The 16,265-nt window shown below is 46.6% G+C and overlaps 1 protein-coding gene across 10 annotated transcripts in view; it reads left to right on the plus strand.

Moving 5' to 3' along the window:
* Window positions 1-16,265, plus strand: part of PDE7A (phosphodiesterase 7A) — a 138,947-nt gene that overhangs the window by 62,401 nt on the left and 60,281 nt on the right. For all 10 annotated transcript variants that reach the window (XM_037892514.2, XM_043539563.1, XM_037892516.2 and 7 more), the window contains one exon: window positions 8,586-8,646. In XM_037892514.2, coding sequence (XP_037748442.1) covers window positions 8,586-8,646 — 61 coding nt within the window. The remainder of the gene's footprint in view (window positions 1-8,585; window positions 8,647-16,265) is intronic.

A 16,265-nucleotide genomic window follows, 5' to 3' on the forward strand; every position in this document is an offset into this window, starting at 1 on the left:
GGCAACTACCTGGTGTAGCCTGTAGGCTGTTCTAAATTATGTGGAGGGACTAGCCTGGAACAAAGCAAGTTCATAAATGAATGAGCACCAAGGCTGTTCTTGCATCTGACTGTCCTTACCTGCACTAAGTGCACTCCAGTGCAAATATAGTTGTCTGATTCATATATAAATCTAATGCTGCCTAGGGATATCTTAGCCAGCAAGTGGCAGTATTTCAGAACTAAAATTCAAACCTTAGAGCTTCAGGATGAATTAGAAAAACTCAATTCTCTGAAGTTGTTTAAAAAATAGTCTTAAAGCTAATTATAGAAATCTCAAAATTTGAGGAAAAATTGTTTGCATTAAACTGTTCAAGAAAAAATTACAGATTGGTCTTCATGACTGAGTAGTAGTCACTTGATCCTGAAAGTAAATTCTGTTACAATCATAGCTAAAATAAATTCTAATTAAGGTTACTTTATATTGAATTATATTTAATTGATCCTGAAATGTCACTTGACCTTGAAAGTAAATTCTGTTACAATCATAGCTAAAATAAGTTCTAATTAAGGTTACTTTATATTGAATTACATTTAAATTTTTAACGATAATTCTTGAAATGGAACATTGGAATCTATGGATTTCAAATGTAAGCAAATTTAACATTAAACTTTTTAACAAGTTATTTTCTTTCTTAGAAATCACTTTCATCTGGGCCTGGTATCGCTGTTTGTGTGTGTTGTTGGGGTTTGCATTGTAGAAGTGTTCAAAGCTCTAATCAGGATTGGATCCTCATTGTGCTAAGTGCTGTATAAACCCATATTGGGGAATATGTCTCTACCTGAGTTTATAGTTTTCCAAGGAAAAACAAAATTAAAGTTAAGCTAGACACCCAGCACGTAAGGACTGCATGGCATATTTTCCTTCTAGGCATTCTTTAAAATATTTAGCGTTATTGGAACCTAACCATGATTTGGGGGTCTCTGGGCACTACTATAATAAAGATAAAATGTGCTTCTGGGGAAATCCTTTTCTGACCTGAAAATGAAAGGAATAAGTTTGTTTTTCACTTGAAAAAGAAGGCAAGTTAAATTCAATAAATATAAACTCTGGCCTTGGAGTCTAACAATTCAATGATGCAAGTGGAGAAACTAAACAAACTTGATCCTACTGGTAAACATAATTATATTATTAGACTTTTGGTCTTCCCATATTTGCAATAAATAAGACTGTTAGTTAGAACAGAGGTAATTTTTTCCCTTTTCCAATTTAACAGATTATTCCTTTGATTTTTTTAAGGTTCCTATTATGGTAGTTAAATACAGATTTACACATACACCACGCACACACAGTAAGAACTGCTGATATTGCCTCCAGAAATGTTGGTTTGATATATGTTTGCATAGTGCCAGCAATGTTGGCATTGAGGCAGGTGAGAAGACAAAGACCCTGCCTGAAGAGTGTGTCTCATTGGATTGTAATGTACAAATGTTTGATTGGATGTAGAGAAAAGCATTGATTGAATAGCACAACTAATGCATGGGTCTTGCTTTAGGACGGTCTTCAGTCTACATCGTTAACATATCTGTAGGGGGAGGGGCTAGTGTTTTATATTCCTTTTGGCAGAAGTACTGGTAAAGGAATGACTTGGCGGAGAGGGTATTGTCAACCCTAAACATTATAAGTGGTTTGAAAAAGTCAAGATTTGTTTTAAAGTGTTTTGCATGCTTTCTGGTATCTTTATACTTCCAGGGGAAGAACTGCCTACCTCCAGTTTGTGTAATCTGTCAAAATTGAACCTTAAATGTATGGGTGTGTAGGTGTAGGCCTCACTGTTCCAAGTTTGGAGGAAACTTGTCTTACTGCCTGCAGTCCCCTAGGGTATGGGAAGCTGCCATCCTGTTCCTTTTTTTACACCTCCCTAAGAAGATAGATTAGCAGTATTGGAAACCTGAAGAGATCAAGAATTGTGAGTCAGAGCCCCTCAGTAGAGCAAAAAACCGTAAGTCAAACCCTCAAAAATTAAGATTGGCCCCTAAAGTCATGAGTTAAAAAGAAAAAATTAAATCACGGGTTTAGTCTATCTTTTGACTTTTTAACTCCCCTTCATTCCTTTGGCAATGTGTATGTGATAATTTCAGGTTGAAAAGTCAACCCCTAAATGAACAGCTCTCTCTGGCTATTCAGATGGAGACTCCACTTACCCTCTTCTCTCTGCTGAGATAGGGGAACTCCCATATATTTCCTTTTACTGTTTTGACTCAGCAGCTATACTTTTGGAGCAGTGGGAGGCAGATGTCTTCTCTACCTGGGGCACAGCAGTACCAGTTCCCAGTTTTCCCCCTTCCTTGCCTCCTGCTGCCCCAGTACCCTCCCTCTCTCTGATAAAGGGCCATACACAAAGACAGATCAAGTCTGTATCCTCAGCCCCATGCCTCTGTCTGCTGCACCTCAGTTTCCTAACCCATTTCCTAGCACTATGCTGCCTTGGTTGTGCTGCTTGTCATCTCATCCTAGTCATATCCCCGTCTTATGGTTGCTGCTGGCCCTCATATGGTAAGGAGACACCATCTTCCCTGAGGACAGTCAGACTTCAGTGAATGATGGTATCCATCTATGCTGGGGCAGCCTCACTCTCATCTGCAAAAGGTAGAGGGAGAGGACAGCCTGAGGCTTCGGTTTCATTGATAGTAAAGGAAGATTCTAAGCATTGTGGACAAGGGAAAACATATTCTTGAATGAAGAAATCAGAAATTCATGAGAACTCTTTAAATACCAAAAATTGTAAGAGCTGGCAGTACTAGGAACACATAACAAAAAAGGCCCAGGAATGAGAATTGGCAAAACACCTGAAAGGCACAGAGGGAGGAGCAAAAAGAGTAGAGAAGTAGGCAGGCGCTAGATTGTGAAGAACATTGAAATCTACAACATTTAAATTTGATGTTGAAGGTAAGGGGAAGAGTGAAGGGATTTGAATAAGGGCTAGAATTGTTTACAATGCCCACGAGGTAAGTGGTTCTTAGGGCTGCATCTTGTACAGATTGAAAGGTGTGAGGGTGATAGAGGAGGAGGCTGCAGTAATGGAGATGAAAAAATAATCAGACACCCTCTTTTTCCTTTAAAAGTTTTGAGACAGCAAAGTATTGATTACTTCATTGTATTTCCATTGCAAGAGTTTCTCTCTGCATAATACCAAATATTTCTAAGTATCATTCAGCTTTTGAGATGCCTCATGCCTAAAAAGGCTAGTCTGCACTGTTATGAGTGAGTCTGGTTTGTAACTAACATTTCAGTTTAAGAAAAACATTGTGCAGTAATCTTGACCCTTATGATACTGGATAGATTTTTCCCATACAGTATGCTGTAGATTTTCTTAAACCTTTGTTGCCTAGTTTTGGCAAAAAAATTCAATTTATTGTTAGTATCAGTCTGCATCTGGCAGATAAGTACTGCATACAGGATGGTCCATAGTGCTTAGTGTGGCAACATTTCCTGCTGCTTTGGTTGTATGATTGCAAAAATACTATCTTAATATTTGGTTATTATGGGACAAGTCCAGTATAACTGCAGGAAGATTCCTTAGGGCTGGCCTCCACTATGGGGAGATCCCTGCTGCATCGATTGCAGCAGCAGTGATCGATTTAGTGGGTCTAGTGAAGACCTGCTAAATCTATGGTAGAGCGCTCTCCAGTCAACTCTGGCACTCCAACTTTCTGAGAAGAGAAAGGGAAGTCGACCAGAGAGCGTCTCCTGTCAACTCAGCACCGTGAAAACACCAGAGTATGTGAATAATGTAGCTGGAGTAGCGTAACTTAGGTTGACTTATCCCCATAGTGAAGACAAGCCCTGAGTATCAAGGCATGCAGTATGAAATAAGTTTATGGGGTAAGAAGTACAGCCTGCTTTGAGTCTTTGAATGTCCTGAGGAAGTAATCATTTTGATAGCTCATAAATGACAGTTCATATGTGGTGGTGCAGGTCTCGTTCCTGTGCTTTAAAATATCTTTATGCAATATTTTTTTGTTTCACTGGTCTCTATAAGCAAATAAAGAAAAATGTGGTATGAAGGGTGCAGGTGCTCCATAGTGCCCTGTACTTCTTATATCCTTTCAGAATGTGAATTTAATCCTCTGGACTTTGGCATTACAAACCCAGGAAATATGTAATTAAAAATATCCTCATTAGTAATTTCTGGAACAAATAGAGCTGGGCAGAATTTTTCAGGCAAGACATTTTTGATAAAAAAAAAAATTGCAGATTCAGCCATGTATAAACATTTTGTGAATTGTGTTAGCTTTGCAGAATTGTTCATTTGGGGACAAAACACAATATTCTAAAAAACTGAAACTTTTTTGACATTTTCTAAATAAAACATTTTGATTTTTTGTTTTGTTTTTTTGGTATAAAATGACTTTTCATTTTGAAATTACCTTTTAATTTTGCATTTAAAAAATCAGGAAATTGAAATGAAATGTTTAGTGTTGGGTTGAACAGAATATTTTGTTTGACCCATAATGATGTTTTTCTTTGATTTGCTGAAAATTTCACACTTTAATTTTCTGTCTGGCCCAAAATGATTTTTTTTAAAACTTTTCAGAATTGCAGTGAACTTAAAAATCTGTTATTTGCCTCTAGTTACAAGAAAAATAGAAAAGCAGGAAGTGCAAATGTTTGTTCTGTGAACTAAGCTTTAACATTCTAGAGGAGTATGAGGAGCACAGGCCACTGCTGAGGTATCTGCAGCCTGTAACTCCACATAACCAAAGTTTTGCATGTGTCAATTTTTCCTTATTTTTGATGTACTAGTGGGGAGGGAGGGCATAGATTCATAGATATTAAGGTCAGAAGGGACCATTATGATCATCTAGTCTGACCTCTGCACAACGCAGGCCACAGAATCTCACCGACCCACTCCTGCGAAAAACCTCTCACCTATGTCTAAGCTATTGAAGTCCTCCAATTGTGGTTTAAAGACTTCAAGGAGCAGAGAATCCTCCAGCAAGTGACCCGTGCCCCATGCTACAGAGGAAGGCGAGAAACCTCCAGGGCCGCTTCCAATCTGCCTTGGAGGAAAATTCCTTCCCGACCCCAAATATGGCCATCAGCTAAACCCTGAGCATATGGACAAGATTCACCCAGATACCCAGGAAAGAATTCTCTGTAGTAACTCAGATCCCACCCCATCTAACATCCCATCACAGGCCATTGGGCCTATTTACCATGAATATTTAAAGATTAATTAATTGCCAAAATCATGTTATCCCATCGTACCATCTCCTCCATAAACTTACCGAGTTTAATCTTAAAGCCAGATAGGTCTTTTGCCCCCACTGCTTCCCTTGGAAGGCTATTCCAAAACTTCACTCCTCTGATGGTTAGAAACCTTCGTCTAATTTCAAGTCTAAACTTCCCAATGACCAGTTTATATCCGTTTGTTCTTGTGTCCACATTGGTACTGAGCTTAAATAATTCCTCTCCCTCTCCGGTATTTATCCCCCTGGTATATTTATAGAGAGCAATCATATCTCCCCTCAACCTTCTTTTAGTTGGGCTAAACAAGCCAAGCTCCTTGAGTCTCCTTTCATAAGACAGGTTTTCCATTCCTTGGATCATCCTAGTAGCCCTTCTCTGTACCTGTTCCAGTTTGAATTCATCCTCTTAAACATGGGAGACCAGAACTGCACACAGTATTCCAGGTGAGGTCTCACCAGTGCCTTGTATAACGGTACTAAAACTTCCTTATCTCTACTGGAAATACCTCGCCTGATGCATCCCAAGACTGCATTAGCTTTTTTCACGGCCACATCACATTGGCGGCTCATAGTCATCCTCTGATCAACCAATACTCCAAGTTTCAGAGTAGCAGCCGTGTTAGTCTGTATTCGCAAAAAGAAAAGGAGTACTTGTGGCACCTTAGAGACTAACAAATAGAGATGCTCAAATAAATTTGTTAGTCTCTAAGGTGTCACAATACTCCAAGGTCCTTCTCCGCCTCCGTTACTTCTAATTGATGCGTCCCCAGCTTATAACTAAAATTCTTGTTATTAATCCCTAAATGCATAACCTTACACTTCTCACTATTAAATTTCATCCTATTACTATTACTCCAGTTTACAAGGTCATCCAAATCTTCCTGTATGATATCTCGGTCTCTCTCTAAATTGGCAATACCTCCCAGCTTTGTATCATCCGCAAACTTTATTAGCACACTCCCACTTTTTGTGCCAAGGTCAGTAATAAAAAGATTAAATAAAATTGGTCCCAAAACTGATCCCTGAGGAACTCCACTGGTAACCTCCCTCCAGCTTGACAGTTCACCTTTCAGTAGGACTCGTTGTAGTCTCCCTGTTAACCATTTCCTTATCCACCTTTCAATTTTCATATTGATCCCCATCTTTTCCAATTTAACTAATAATTCCCCATGTGGCACGGTATCAAACGCCTTACTGAAATCTAGGTAAATTAGATCCACTGCGTTTCCTTTGTCTAAAAAATCTGTTACTTTCTCAAAGAAGGAGATCAGGTTGGTTTGGCACGATCTACCTTTTGTAAAACCATGTTGTATTTTGTCCCATTTACCATTAACCTCAATGTTCTTAAGTACTTTCTCCTTCAAAATTTTTTCCAAGACCTTGCATACTACAGATGTCAAACTAACAGGCCTGTAGTTACCCGGATCACTTTTTTTTCCTTTCTTAAAAATAGGAACTATGTTAGCAATTCTCCAATCATACGGTACAACCCCTGAGTTTACAGATTCATTAAAAATTCTTGCTAATGGGCTTGCAATTTCATGTGCCAATTCCTTTAATATTCTTGGATAAAGATTATCTGGGCCCCCCGATTTAGTCCCATTAAGCTGTTCGAGTTTCGCTTCTGCCTCAGATATGGTAATATCTACCTCCATATCCTCATTCTCATTTGTCATGCTACCATTATCCCTAAGATCCTCTTTAGCCTTATTAAAGACTGAGGCAAAGTATTTGTTTAGATATTGGGCCATGCCTAGATTATCCTTGACCTCCACTCCATCCTCAGTGTTTAGCGGTCCCACTTCTTCTTCCTTTGTTTTCTTCTTATTTATATGACTATAGAACTTTTTACTATTGGTTTTAATTCCCTTTGCAAGGTCCAACTCTATTTGACTTTTAGCCTGTCTCACTTTATCCCTGCATGTTCTGACCTCAATAAGGTAGCTTTCCTTGCTGATCCCTCCCATCTTCCACTCCCTGTATGCTTTCTGCTTTTTCTTAATCATCTCTCCGAGATGCTTGCTCATCCAGCTTGGTCTACAACTCCTGCCTATTCATTTTTTCCCCTTTCTTGGGATGCAGGCTTCCGATAGCTTCTGCAGCTTTGATTTAAAGTAATCCCAGGCTTCCTCTGCCTTTAGATCCATAAGTTCTTCAGTCCAATCCACTTCCCTAACTAATTTAGTTAATTTTTGAAAGTCAGCCCTTTTGAAATCAAAAACCCTACGTGCAGATTTATTTTTGTTAATCCTTCCGTTCAGTTTGAACTGAATTAGCTCATGATCACTTGAACCAAGATTGTCTCCTACAACCATTTCTTCTATGGAGGTCCTCACTACTCACCAAAATCAAATCTAAAATGGCATCCCCGCTAGTCGGTTCAGCAACTACTTGCTGAAGGAATCCATCAGCTATTGAATCTAGGAAAATCTGAGCCCTATTATTATTACTAGCACTCGTCCTCCAGTTTATATCTGGGAAGTTAAAGTCTCCCATGGTCACGCAGTTTCCATTAGTATTTACTTTATTAAAAACATTAAAGAGGGCTCTATCCATATCCAAATTAGATCCCGGCGGTCTATAGCACACCCCAAGCACTGTCCCAGAGGAGGCTCTAGTATTTTCTTCCCCGGTGTAATTTTTGCCCAGACGGACTCTGTCTTATCCATTCCATCGCTTCTTATTTCTTTACATTCTGCCTCATCACTGATACACAATGCTACATGATTTTGTGAGGCAGCTGGAGAAGGAGTGGGGGGGGGCGGAAATTGAGCACCCCTCATAGACCAATGGTTCCCAAACTGTGGGGTGCACCCCCTTAAGGAGGGATGTGGAGGAAGGTTCGGGCAGTTCAGTGGGGCCCAGGCCAGTCTCCATAGGGGCTGGTGGGAAGGGAGCGTCACCTAGCCCCTCCCCATTCCAAGCTCTGTTCCGTCCCTATCCCCAACTCTGCTCCGGCCCTGCATATGGCCATGTCTCTGCACCCAGCCATGGCCCTGGCTGCCAGCTTGAGCGTGACTCTGTTTGTGACTTCCGACAGTGGCTCACGGGAGGGGCAGGGCGGAGGTGCAGATGGGGGGTGTGACGTGAAAAGTTTGGGGACCACTGTATAAGACCCTTTGCTAGCAGTTCTCCTTTCCTGGCTTCTCTGTTACTAGTTCTCTCCTTCTCTTGGCACTTCTCTGCTCTTGCCAGGATAAAATTAGGATGCACTGTCAAAAACTGAATTTTTTTTTTAAATTAGTCAATTTTAAAAGATTAAGTAGACCATGGCTCTTCAAAAGAGATGCAACTTAAGGGTCAGACTAATTAATATCGATAAAATAGATTGATGTTTGTCTTTATTTTTTACAGAGACGTGGAGCAATTTCCTATGACAGCTCTGATCAAACTGCATTGTACATTCGTATGCTAGGTAAGCATGGCAACCTCTGTAAAGCAGCACTGATCTATTTTTGTGACTGTTTGCTTTAAAATGGTTGTGGTGAACTGTAGCATAATTTATAAATATTTTAAAACTTTTCAGTTAGTCCTTTTTTCCGCTGTCACTATTTTAGTCAATTTATTTTACCATTTACTAACTACTGCAAAAAGATTATTCCATCCAAATATTGTATTTGGGATTGAGGCCCCATTGTGCAAAGTGCTGTAAAGATATATATATATATATAGATATATAGATATATATATAAGGAAACCATGGTTACTGTCACAAAATGTATTAAGATACCAAAGGCAGTGTTTCCTCATTAGTTTTGGATTTAAGGAAAAATATTGAACAGGAGAGGAATCTTACAGGTTTGCATGGGTGTATGTTCTTCTTCGAGTGATTGCTCATGTGTATTCCACAGTAGGTGTGTGTGCTCGCCATGTGCACCAGTGTCGGAAGTTTTTCCCCCAGCAGTACCCGTAGAGGAGCGCCCCAGCAACCCCTGGAGTGACGCCTCCATGGCGCAGCATAAGGGGCACTGCGTGCTCCCCCAATCCTCAGTTCCTGCTTGTCGCGAGTGAAGGTGCTTCGGAACTGCTCTGCTCCAGCTTTGCTGCAGCTTGTCCCCAGAACTCTTGTTCGTTCAGTGTATGGTACGTGTAGTTAGTAGTTTGATTAGTTTTAGTTTAGTTTAGTTCAGGGGTCTCAAACTTAAATGACCACGAGGGCCACATGAGGACTAGTACATTGGCCTGAGGACCACACCACTGACCCCCCGCCCATGCTGCCCCAGCCCCGCCCCCACTCCATGCCTTCCAGGAGGCCCCGCCTCTTCCCACCCCTTCCCTGCCCCCATTCCAACCTCTTCCCCGAGAGAGACATTAGGCTCCGGGCCATCCTGCTGGAGTCGGCGTTGACGCCGACTCCAGTGCGCCGCTCCGAGTTGCCATCGGGTACCACGGTGTCAGCGCATGGCAACTCCCCACCTCCCTGTCCGTGGGGCACGCCAAGAAGGCTAAGAAGAGGCCTTCACCGCCGCGGCACCAGAGCAAGACTGGCGGAGAGGCTAGACAAATGTTGGGCAGTCCTCAGTCCCCATCGGCTTCTAGGCCTTCAACTCAGGTCGAGCAGAGTAGCCCGGCCCATTCGGAGCAGGCTTCCCCGGATGTCCGGATGCCCTCCACGCCAGAGGCCCTGCAAGCTGCCTGGGATGTTATGTCCATGCCGGTACTAGGAGCACCGCCAATGTTGGCCCCGCGGTCCAGAGGCAAGCCGCCACTGGGATCTCTGCAGTCGCCCCCGACTTGGTACCGCTCTCGGTCGAGGGAATGTTCCCATCGCTGTTCAGAGACCATCCTGCACGTAGTCCACGCAGGTCGCCATCGACCCCCACCAGGTTTTCTGGCTGGGTTCCATCTGACACAGACTCCAGACCCTGCTCCGCCTCAAGGAGCAGATAATGATGGGACCCAGGCAGACGTCACTGAAGGTCCTCGTCTCAGAAGGGCTATCGTAGCCAGTCGCGACGCGAACTTTGATGCCGTTCTTGTTTGTTGTCTCGCTCCAGGACCCCGCCACGGCACTGCTCCCGCAGCCCTGGGCGTTGATCGCTGGCCCCTCGCCAGCGCGGATCTGCCTGCTGGAGCTGATCACGGAGCAGCTGCGACCGGTGGTACCATTCCTCCACGTTGGGGTCGCGATCTCGTGGTCGGCAGTGCTCCGGGCGCTGCCACTCCTCCCGGTCCAGGGACAGCAGCAGGTCGGACGTCAGCCCGGCCTCCCTTCATAGTTGTCCATAGATGGGTCGGGTCAGGCCAGCCAGGCTGAACAGCCTGCTCTGCCGGTGCCACAGCAGGTGCAATGGCACCGGGCCCCGTGGCCAGCACAGTGGTACCAGTGGGCACCGTGGCCCCGGACGCAGCCCCTAGTGGGGGCTCACTCCGTGGCCGGAACTTCGGAATGGCCGTCGGCCTCCCTCTCCCGGCCTCCGAGGAAGGAGTCGGTGGCACATGCATCTTCAGCGCCGTGCCCGGAGAGCAACCAGGGGATGGATCTTCTGGTGCTGGTGAATGCGCAGAGTACTGCGCCTGCCTCCTCGCCCTTCCCTGATAAGGCGATTATGGCCCCTCTGTCCTGCAGGAGGACTCAAAAGCCCAGCAGGAGCTATTGAAAAGGGTGGCATCAAATATCAAGCTTCAGGCAGAGGAGGTGGAGGAGTCTTCGGACTCCCTTTTTAACGTCCTGTCTGCCTCAGAACTGGGCAGGGTGGCCTTGCCACTCCATGAAGGGGTGGCAAAAATTTCAAATGCCTTGTGGCAAACCCTGGCCTCATTGGCCCCATCTCTAAGAGAGCAGAACGCAAGTATTTTATGCCTACCAAAGGACATGAATATCTTTACACCCATCCTGCTTCTAACTCCCTGGTGGTTGAGTTGGTCAAACACAGGGAACGGCAGGGCCAACCAGCCCCTACTGTGAAAAATAAAGATTCAGGGAGGCTGGATTCATTTGGGAGAAAAATGTATTCGTCCTCGAGCTTCCAGTTACAGGTTGCGAACCATCAGGCTCTCCTGGGCCGGTATGAGTTCAATCTATGGGGCTCTCTGCCCAAGTTCGACGACTTCCTTCAGGAGCATGACAGGAAGGAGTTCAAAGCTCTGGTGGAGGAGGGTACAGCAGCTGCCAGGGCAACCTTGCATGCAGCGTTGAATGTAGCAGACACACCGGCGCAGTCCATGGTCTCTGTGGTGTCCACGAGAAGGGCGTCGTGGCTCCTGCTGTCCAGGCTGTCCAGTGAGGCACAGAGCTCCTTGCAGGACTTCCTGTTTGATGGCAAGGCTCTGTTTGAGGAACAGAGGGACATAAAACTGCATGGCCTGAAGGACTCCCGCACTACGCTTAAGACTCTTGGCCTCTTTGTTCTGGCTCCGGCAAGACCTAAGTGTAAGTTGCAGCAGGCTCCCACCCAGGCCACCCACTCTAAAAATGAGCCCCATTATAAAAAGTCGCAGGACTATAAGAAATGGCCGCAGAAACAGTCTCGGTCTGCCCCCCAGCCTGGGTCCTCCAAGGGCAAACAGGCAGGGAAACAACAGTTTTGATGGGATGCCCGGGGGCAACCTACCAGTTCTCATCAGGGATCCACCCTCAATAAAGCTTCCCTTCTCCAACCGGTTGTGTGCTTTTCTCCCAGAATGGTCGCGGCTGACCTCGGACTGTTGGGTCCTCAGCACCATCTCTCAGGACTACACTCTCCAGTTTACCTCTACCCTGCCCAACCACCCTCCATCCCCGTCCCTCCTGGAAGACCCCTCTCACGAGGCCCTGCTTGAGCAGGGGGTGGGGCAGCTCCTTGGCCTAGGAGCGATGGAAGTGGTGCCAGCGGAGTTCAAACGCAAGGGGTACTACTTCCGCTATTTCCTTATCCCGAAGGCCAAAGGCAGGCTCAGGCCTATCCTGGACCTGCGAGGTCTGAACCAGTACATGTTAAAACTCAAGTTTCACATGGTCTCTTTGGCTTCCATCATCCCCTCCCTGGATCCCGGGACTGGTACGCTGCTCTTGATCTGGAGGACGCGTACTTCCACATCCACATATTCAAGGGGCACAGGCGCTTTCTCCATTTCACGGTTGGGCAGGAGCACTACCAATTTATGGTCCTCCCATTTGGCCTGTCCACTGCTCTGAGAGTATTCACAAAATGCATGTCTGTGGTGGTGGCCTACTTCAGATGTCGCGGCGTCCAGATCTTCCCCTATCTGGATGACTGGCTGGTCAAGGGCAGCTCCCGGTCGCAGGTGCGGGACCATGTAGTGCTCCTTTTGTCCACGTGCACCACTCTGGGCCTGTTGGTAAATGACACCAAGTCCACATTAGTCCTGGTACAATGCATAGAGTTTATCGGGGCGGTCCTGGACTCCATGTCGGCCATAGACTCCCTCCCACCAGACAGGTTTGAGACCCTAAAAGGGCTAATTGTCACAATCACAAGGTTTCCAGTGACAACAGCCAGAGCGTGTCTCCAGCTCTTAGGTCACATGTTGGTGTGTATATACGTGGTTCATCACGCCAGATTCAGGATGAGGCCCCTCCAACTCTGGTTGGCCTCGGTGTTCTCCCAGGCCAGAGACAGGATGGACAAGGTCCTCACTGTGCCCGAACCGGTGATCGTCTCCCTTCGATGGTGGTACTCTCCGGGGAACATACTCCACGGGGTCCCCATCGCTGGAACTGGTGTCCGACTCATCGGACCTAGGGTGGAGAGCACATGTGGGAGACGTTCAGACCCAAGGTCTGTGGTCTGTACAGGACCTGGCCCTCCACATAAACGTCAAAGAGCTCAGGGCGGTCTGACTGGCGTGCATAGCCTTCTGCTTGCACCTGGAGGGCAGAGTGGTCAGGGTTCTCACGGACAACATGGCCTCCATGTTTTATATCAACAGGCAAGGAAGGGCCCGATCCTCTGCCCGGAAGCCCTCAGGCTGTGGGACTTCTGTATAGCCCACGACATTTGCCTACAGGCCTACCGCCTACCACCTACCGGGTGTCCGGAACTTGTGGGCGGACCGCTTGAGCAGGGACTTCTCCTCTCAACATGAGTGGTCTCTTCACCCAGAGGTGGTGCTCAGACTTTTCCAAGAGTGGGGAACTCCCCAGGTGAACCTGTTCACGACTCTGCAGAACCGTCGCTGTCCCCGGTTCTGCTCCGGGAGGAGGGGCGGGAGCTGGGACAGGGCGCTATCTCCGATGCCTTCCTCCTGTCCTGGTCAGGCCAGTTTCTCTATGCCTTCCCCACGTTCCCGCTGATCGGCAGGGTCCTGGAAAAGATAAAGACGGACATGGTCCGGGTTCTCCTGATTACCCCAGCATGGCCCAGGCAGCATTGGTAGGGGACCCTCACGAGCCTGGCGGTCGCCCTGCTGTGGTCGTTACCATTCCACCTGGACCTGCTCTCCCAGGACCAGAGCCACCTCCTCTTCCCCATCCTAGTGGCACTCCACCTCACAGCATGGCTGCTCAGTGGTTAGGCCGGGAGGAAAGGACGTGCTCGGAAGGGGTTCAGCACGTCCTCTTGGAAAGCAGGCAACCCTCCACATGCCAAGCCTACTTGTCAAAGTGATCTTGGTTTTCCCGATGGGCAGCTGAGTGGGGTGTTCTCCCATGACTGCCCCGATTCAGCTCATTTTGGACTACCTCCTTCACCTTAGAGCCCGGGGCCTGGAGCCCTCGTCTGTCAAGGTGCACTTGGCAGCCATATTGGCCTTCCACCCTCCGGTGCAGGAGCATACGGTGTTCTCCCATGCCATGACTGGCCGATTTCTTAAGGGATTGGATCGTCTCTTCCCATAAATTAGGCCCCCTGTCCCACAGTGGGATCTGAACTTGGTGCTGGCCCTGCTGACGGGCCCCCTGTTTGAGTCGCTAGCTACGTGCTCCTGGTCATGCCTCTCGTGGAAAGTAGCCTTCCTGGTAGCGAACACGTGGGCTGGGTTGGTCTCGGAACTCAGGGCCCTGACCTCCGAGCCCCGGTACACGGTGTTCCATAAGGATAAGGTCCAGCTCCGCCCACATTCTTCGTTCCTCCTGAAGGTGGCCTCCGCCTACCACATGGGTCAGGACATTTTCCTGCCAGTCCTCTGCCCCAAGTCCCATGTGTCCAATGAGGAGCACCGCCTCCACACGCTGGATGTGAGACGGGGTCTGGCCTTTTACCTGGAGTGGTCTAAGCCTTTCAGGAAATCCTTGCAGCTATTCATTGCCTCGGCTGAATGCATGGTGGGTTGGCCGATCTCCACTCAGCGGCTCTCCAACTGGATCACCTTGTGTATCCGTACCTGTTATGACCTGGTGGAAATCCCTCTGCCATCAATTGTGAGGGCGCACTCGACTAGGGCACAAGTCTCGTTGGCTGCGTTTTTGGCCCATGTCCCCATTCAGGACATTTGCAGGTCTGTCATATGGTCTTCAGTTCACACATTCACCTCGCATTATGTGATGGTCTCCCAGACCAGGGAAGACGCTGGGTTCGGCAGGGCTGTGCTCCACCCCATGAGTTTGTGAACTCCTACCCACCTCCAATAGATATAGCTTGGAATCACCTATTGTGGAATACACATGAGCAGTCACTTGAAGAAGAAAAGACAGTTACCTTTTCCGTAACTAGTGTTCTTCGAGTTGTGTTGCTCATGTCTATTCCACATCCTGCCCTCCTTCCCCTCTGTTGGAGTTCTCTGGCAAGAAGGAACTGAGGGTGGGGGGAGCGTACAGCGCTCCATATGCCGTGCCGTGGAGGCACCACTCCCGGGGTCGCTATGGGCGCTCCTCTATGGGTACTGCTGGGGGGAAAACTTCCGACACCAGTGCACGTGGTGAGCACACACACCTATTGTGGAATAGACATGAACAACACATCTCGAAGAACACCAGTTATGGAAAAGGTAACTGTCTTTTTTGTGTACCTCAGTTAAATCTGTAGAAAAAATAGATTTAATGGGTGGCAATTACCTTTGTATGTTCATTTTTAAACAATATTATGTAAAGTCTATTTGCATTGCATACTTTTTATTGTCCCTGATTCAGTATGCATATAGCAGAACATTTTAGCACCTGTCATTTTTTGTTCTAATTAAAATTGAGTGGTTTATTACAGAGTAAATATTTGCATATAAGAATAGTTTTGTCTTACACTTGTAAAGTTCATTATAGAAACTGTCTTAAATCTCAATCTTGAAATAATGATGTGAATTAAAATGGAGTAACTGAAGCAGGACTTCTCTGCTCTCCTGCATGTGCTACCTGGGCTTAGGATGGGAAGAGCACCCCATGGAGCTGGGAAAGTGCTGAGGGTGCTAGCTTGATGGGTAACTCTTTCCCATCCTGTTCCTCTGTTCAGCCCTCAGGAGGTGAAGGGGTGGGGTGGTGAAAGTATCCCGGGATTGTCTTCCTCTTATTCAACCTTCTGGGAGTCAGCCCCAGCTTGACTTCACTCTCCTAGAACTTGGCAGGGGCAGCATCCAGGGAAATGGCAGGGCCAGCAGAGGCTCCAGCTCTACCCATGGACTCTCCTCATTCTTCAGGATGGATGGAGACATATGTTTCCCCAGAAGACGTCTTTGCTCTCTCCGTCTGAGTTCACCAGTCTATCGGGTCCATCTATATTCTGGGATGTTGTTACAACGGAGGAGGAGTCTGTCACAAGGAGATGGAGTTGTTCTCCCATTCTCCCTGACAGTCTTGAAGCACAACCATCATTACTGTTGGTGCCACTGTTGATCAGGAATCTGGCCTTCTCTTCCAATGAGTCTGTAGGAAACTTTGTGGCACTGAGGACAGGCAGCCCCAGACAGAACCCCTAGAAGTTCAGGGTTCTGATCTTCCACAAGACCTGATTGGCAAGGGACAGGTGGTACCCTCTTCCATGGGGTTCCTTTCCACTGATGGATCCATCTATTGGCGATACTGGGATCGTAGGAGCCCTATCCCAGATACTTCGGATCTGTCCATGAGTCCTCCTTGCTATCACCCAGCTATATGCAATTGGCCCTGTCAGGGTATTCGGAGGAGTAAGGTGAACTAGATCTGATGGCTCCAAGAGCAATCTCATC

Source organism: Chelonia mydas, chromosome 2 (assembly GCF_015237465.2).
Source record: "Chelonia mydas isolate rCheMyd1 chromosome 2, rCheMyd1.pri.v2, whole genome shotgun sequence".
Taxonomy (NCBI): domain Eukaryota; kingdom Metazoa; phylum Chordata; order Testudines; family Cheloniidae; genus Chelonia; species Chelonia mydas.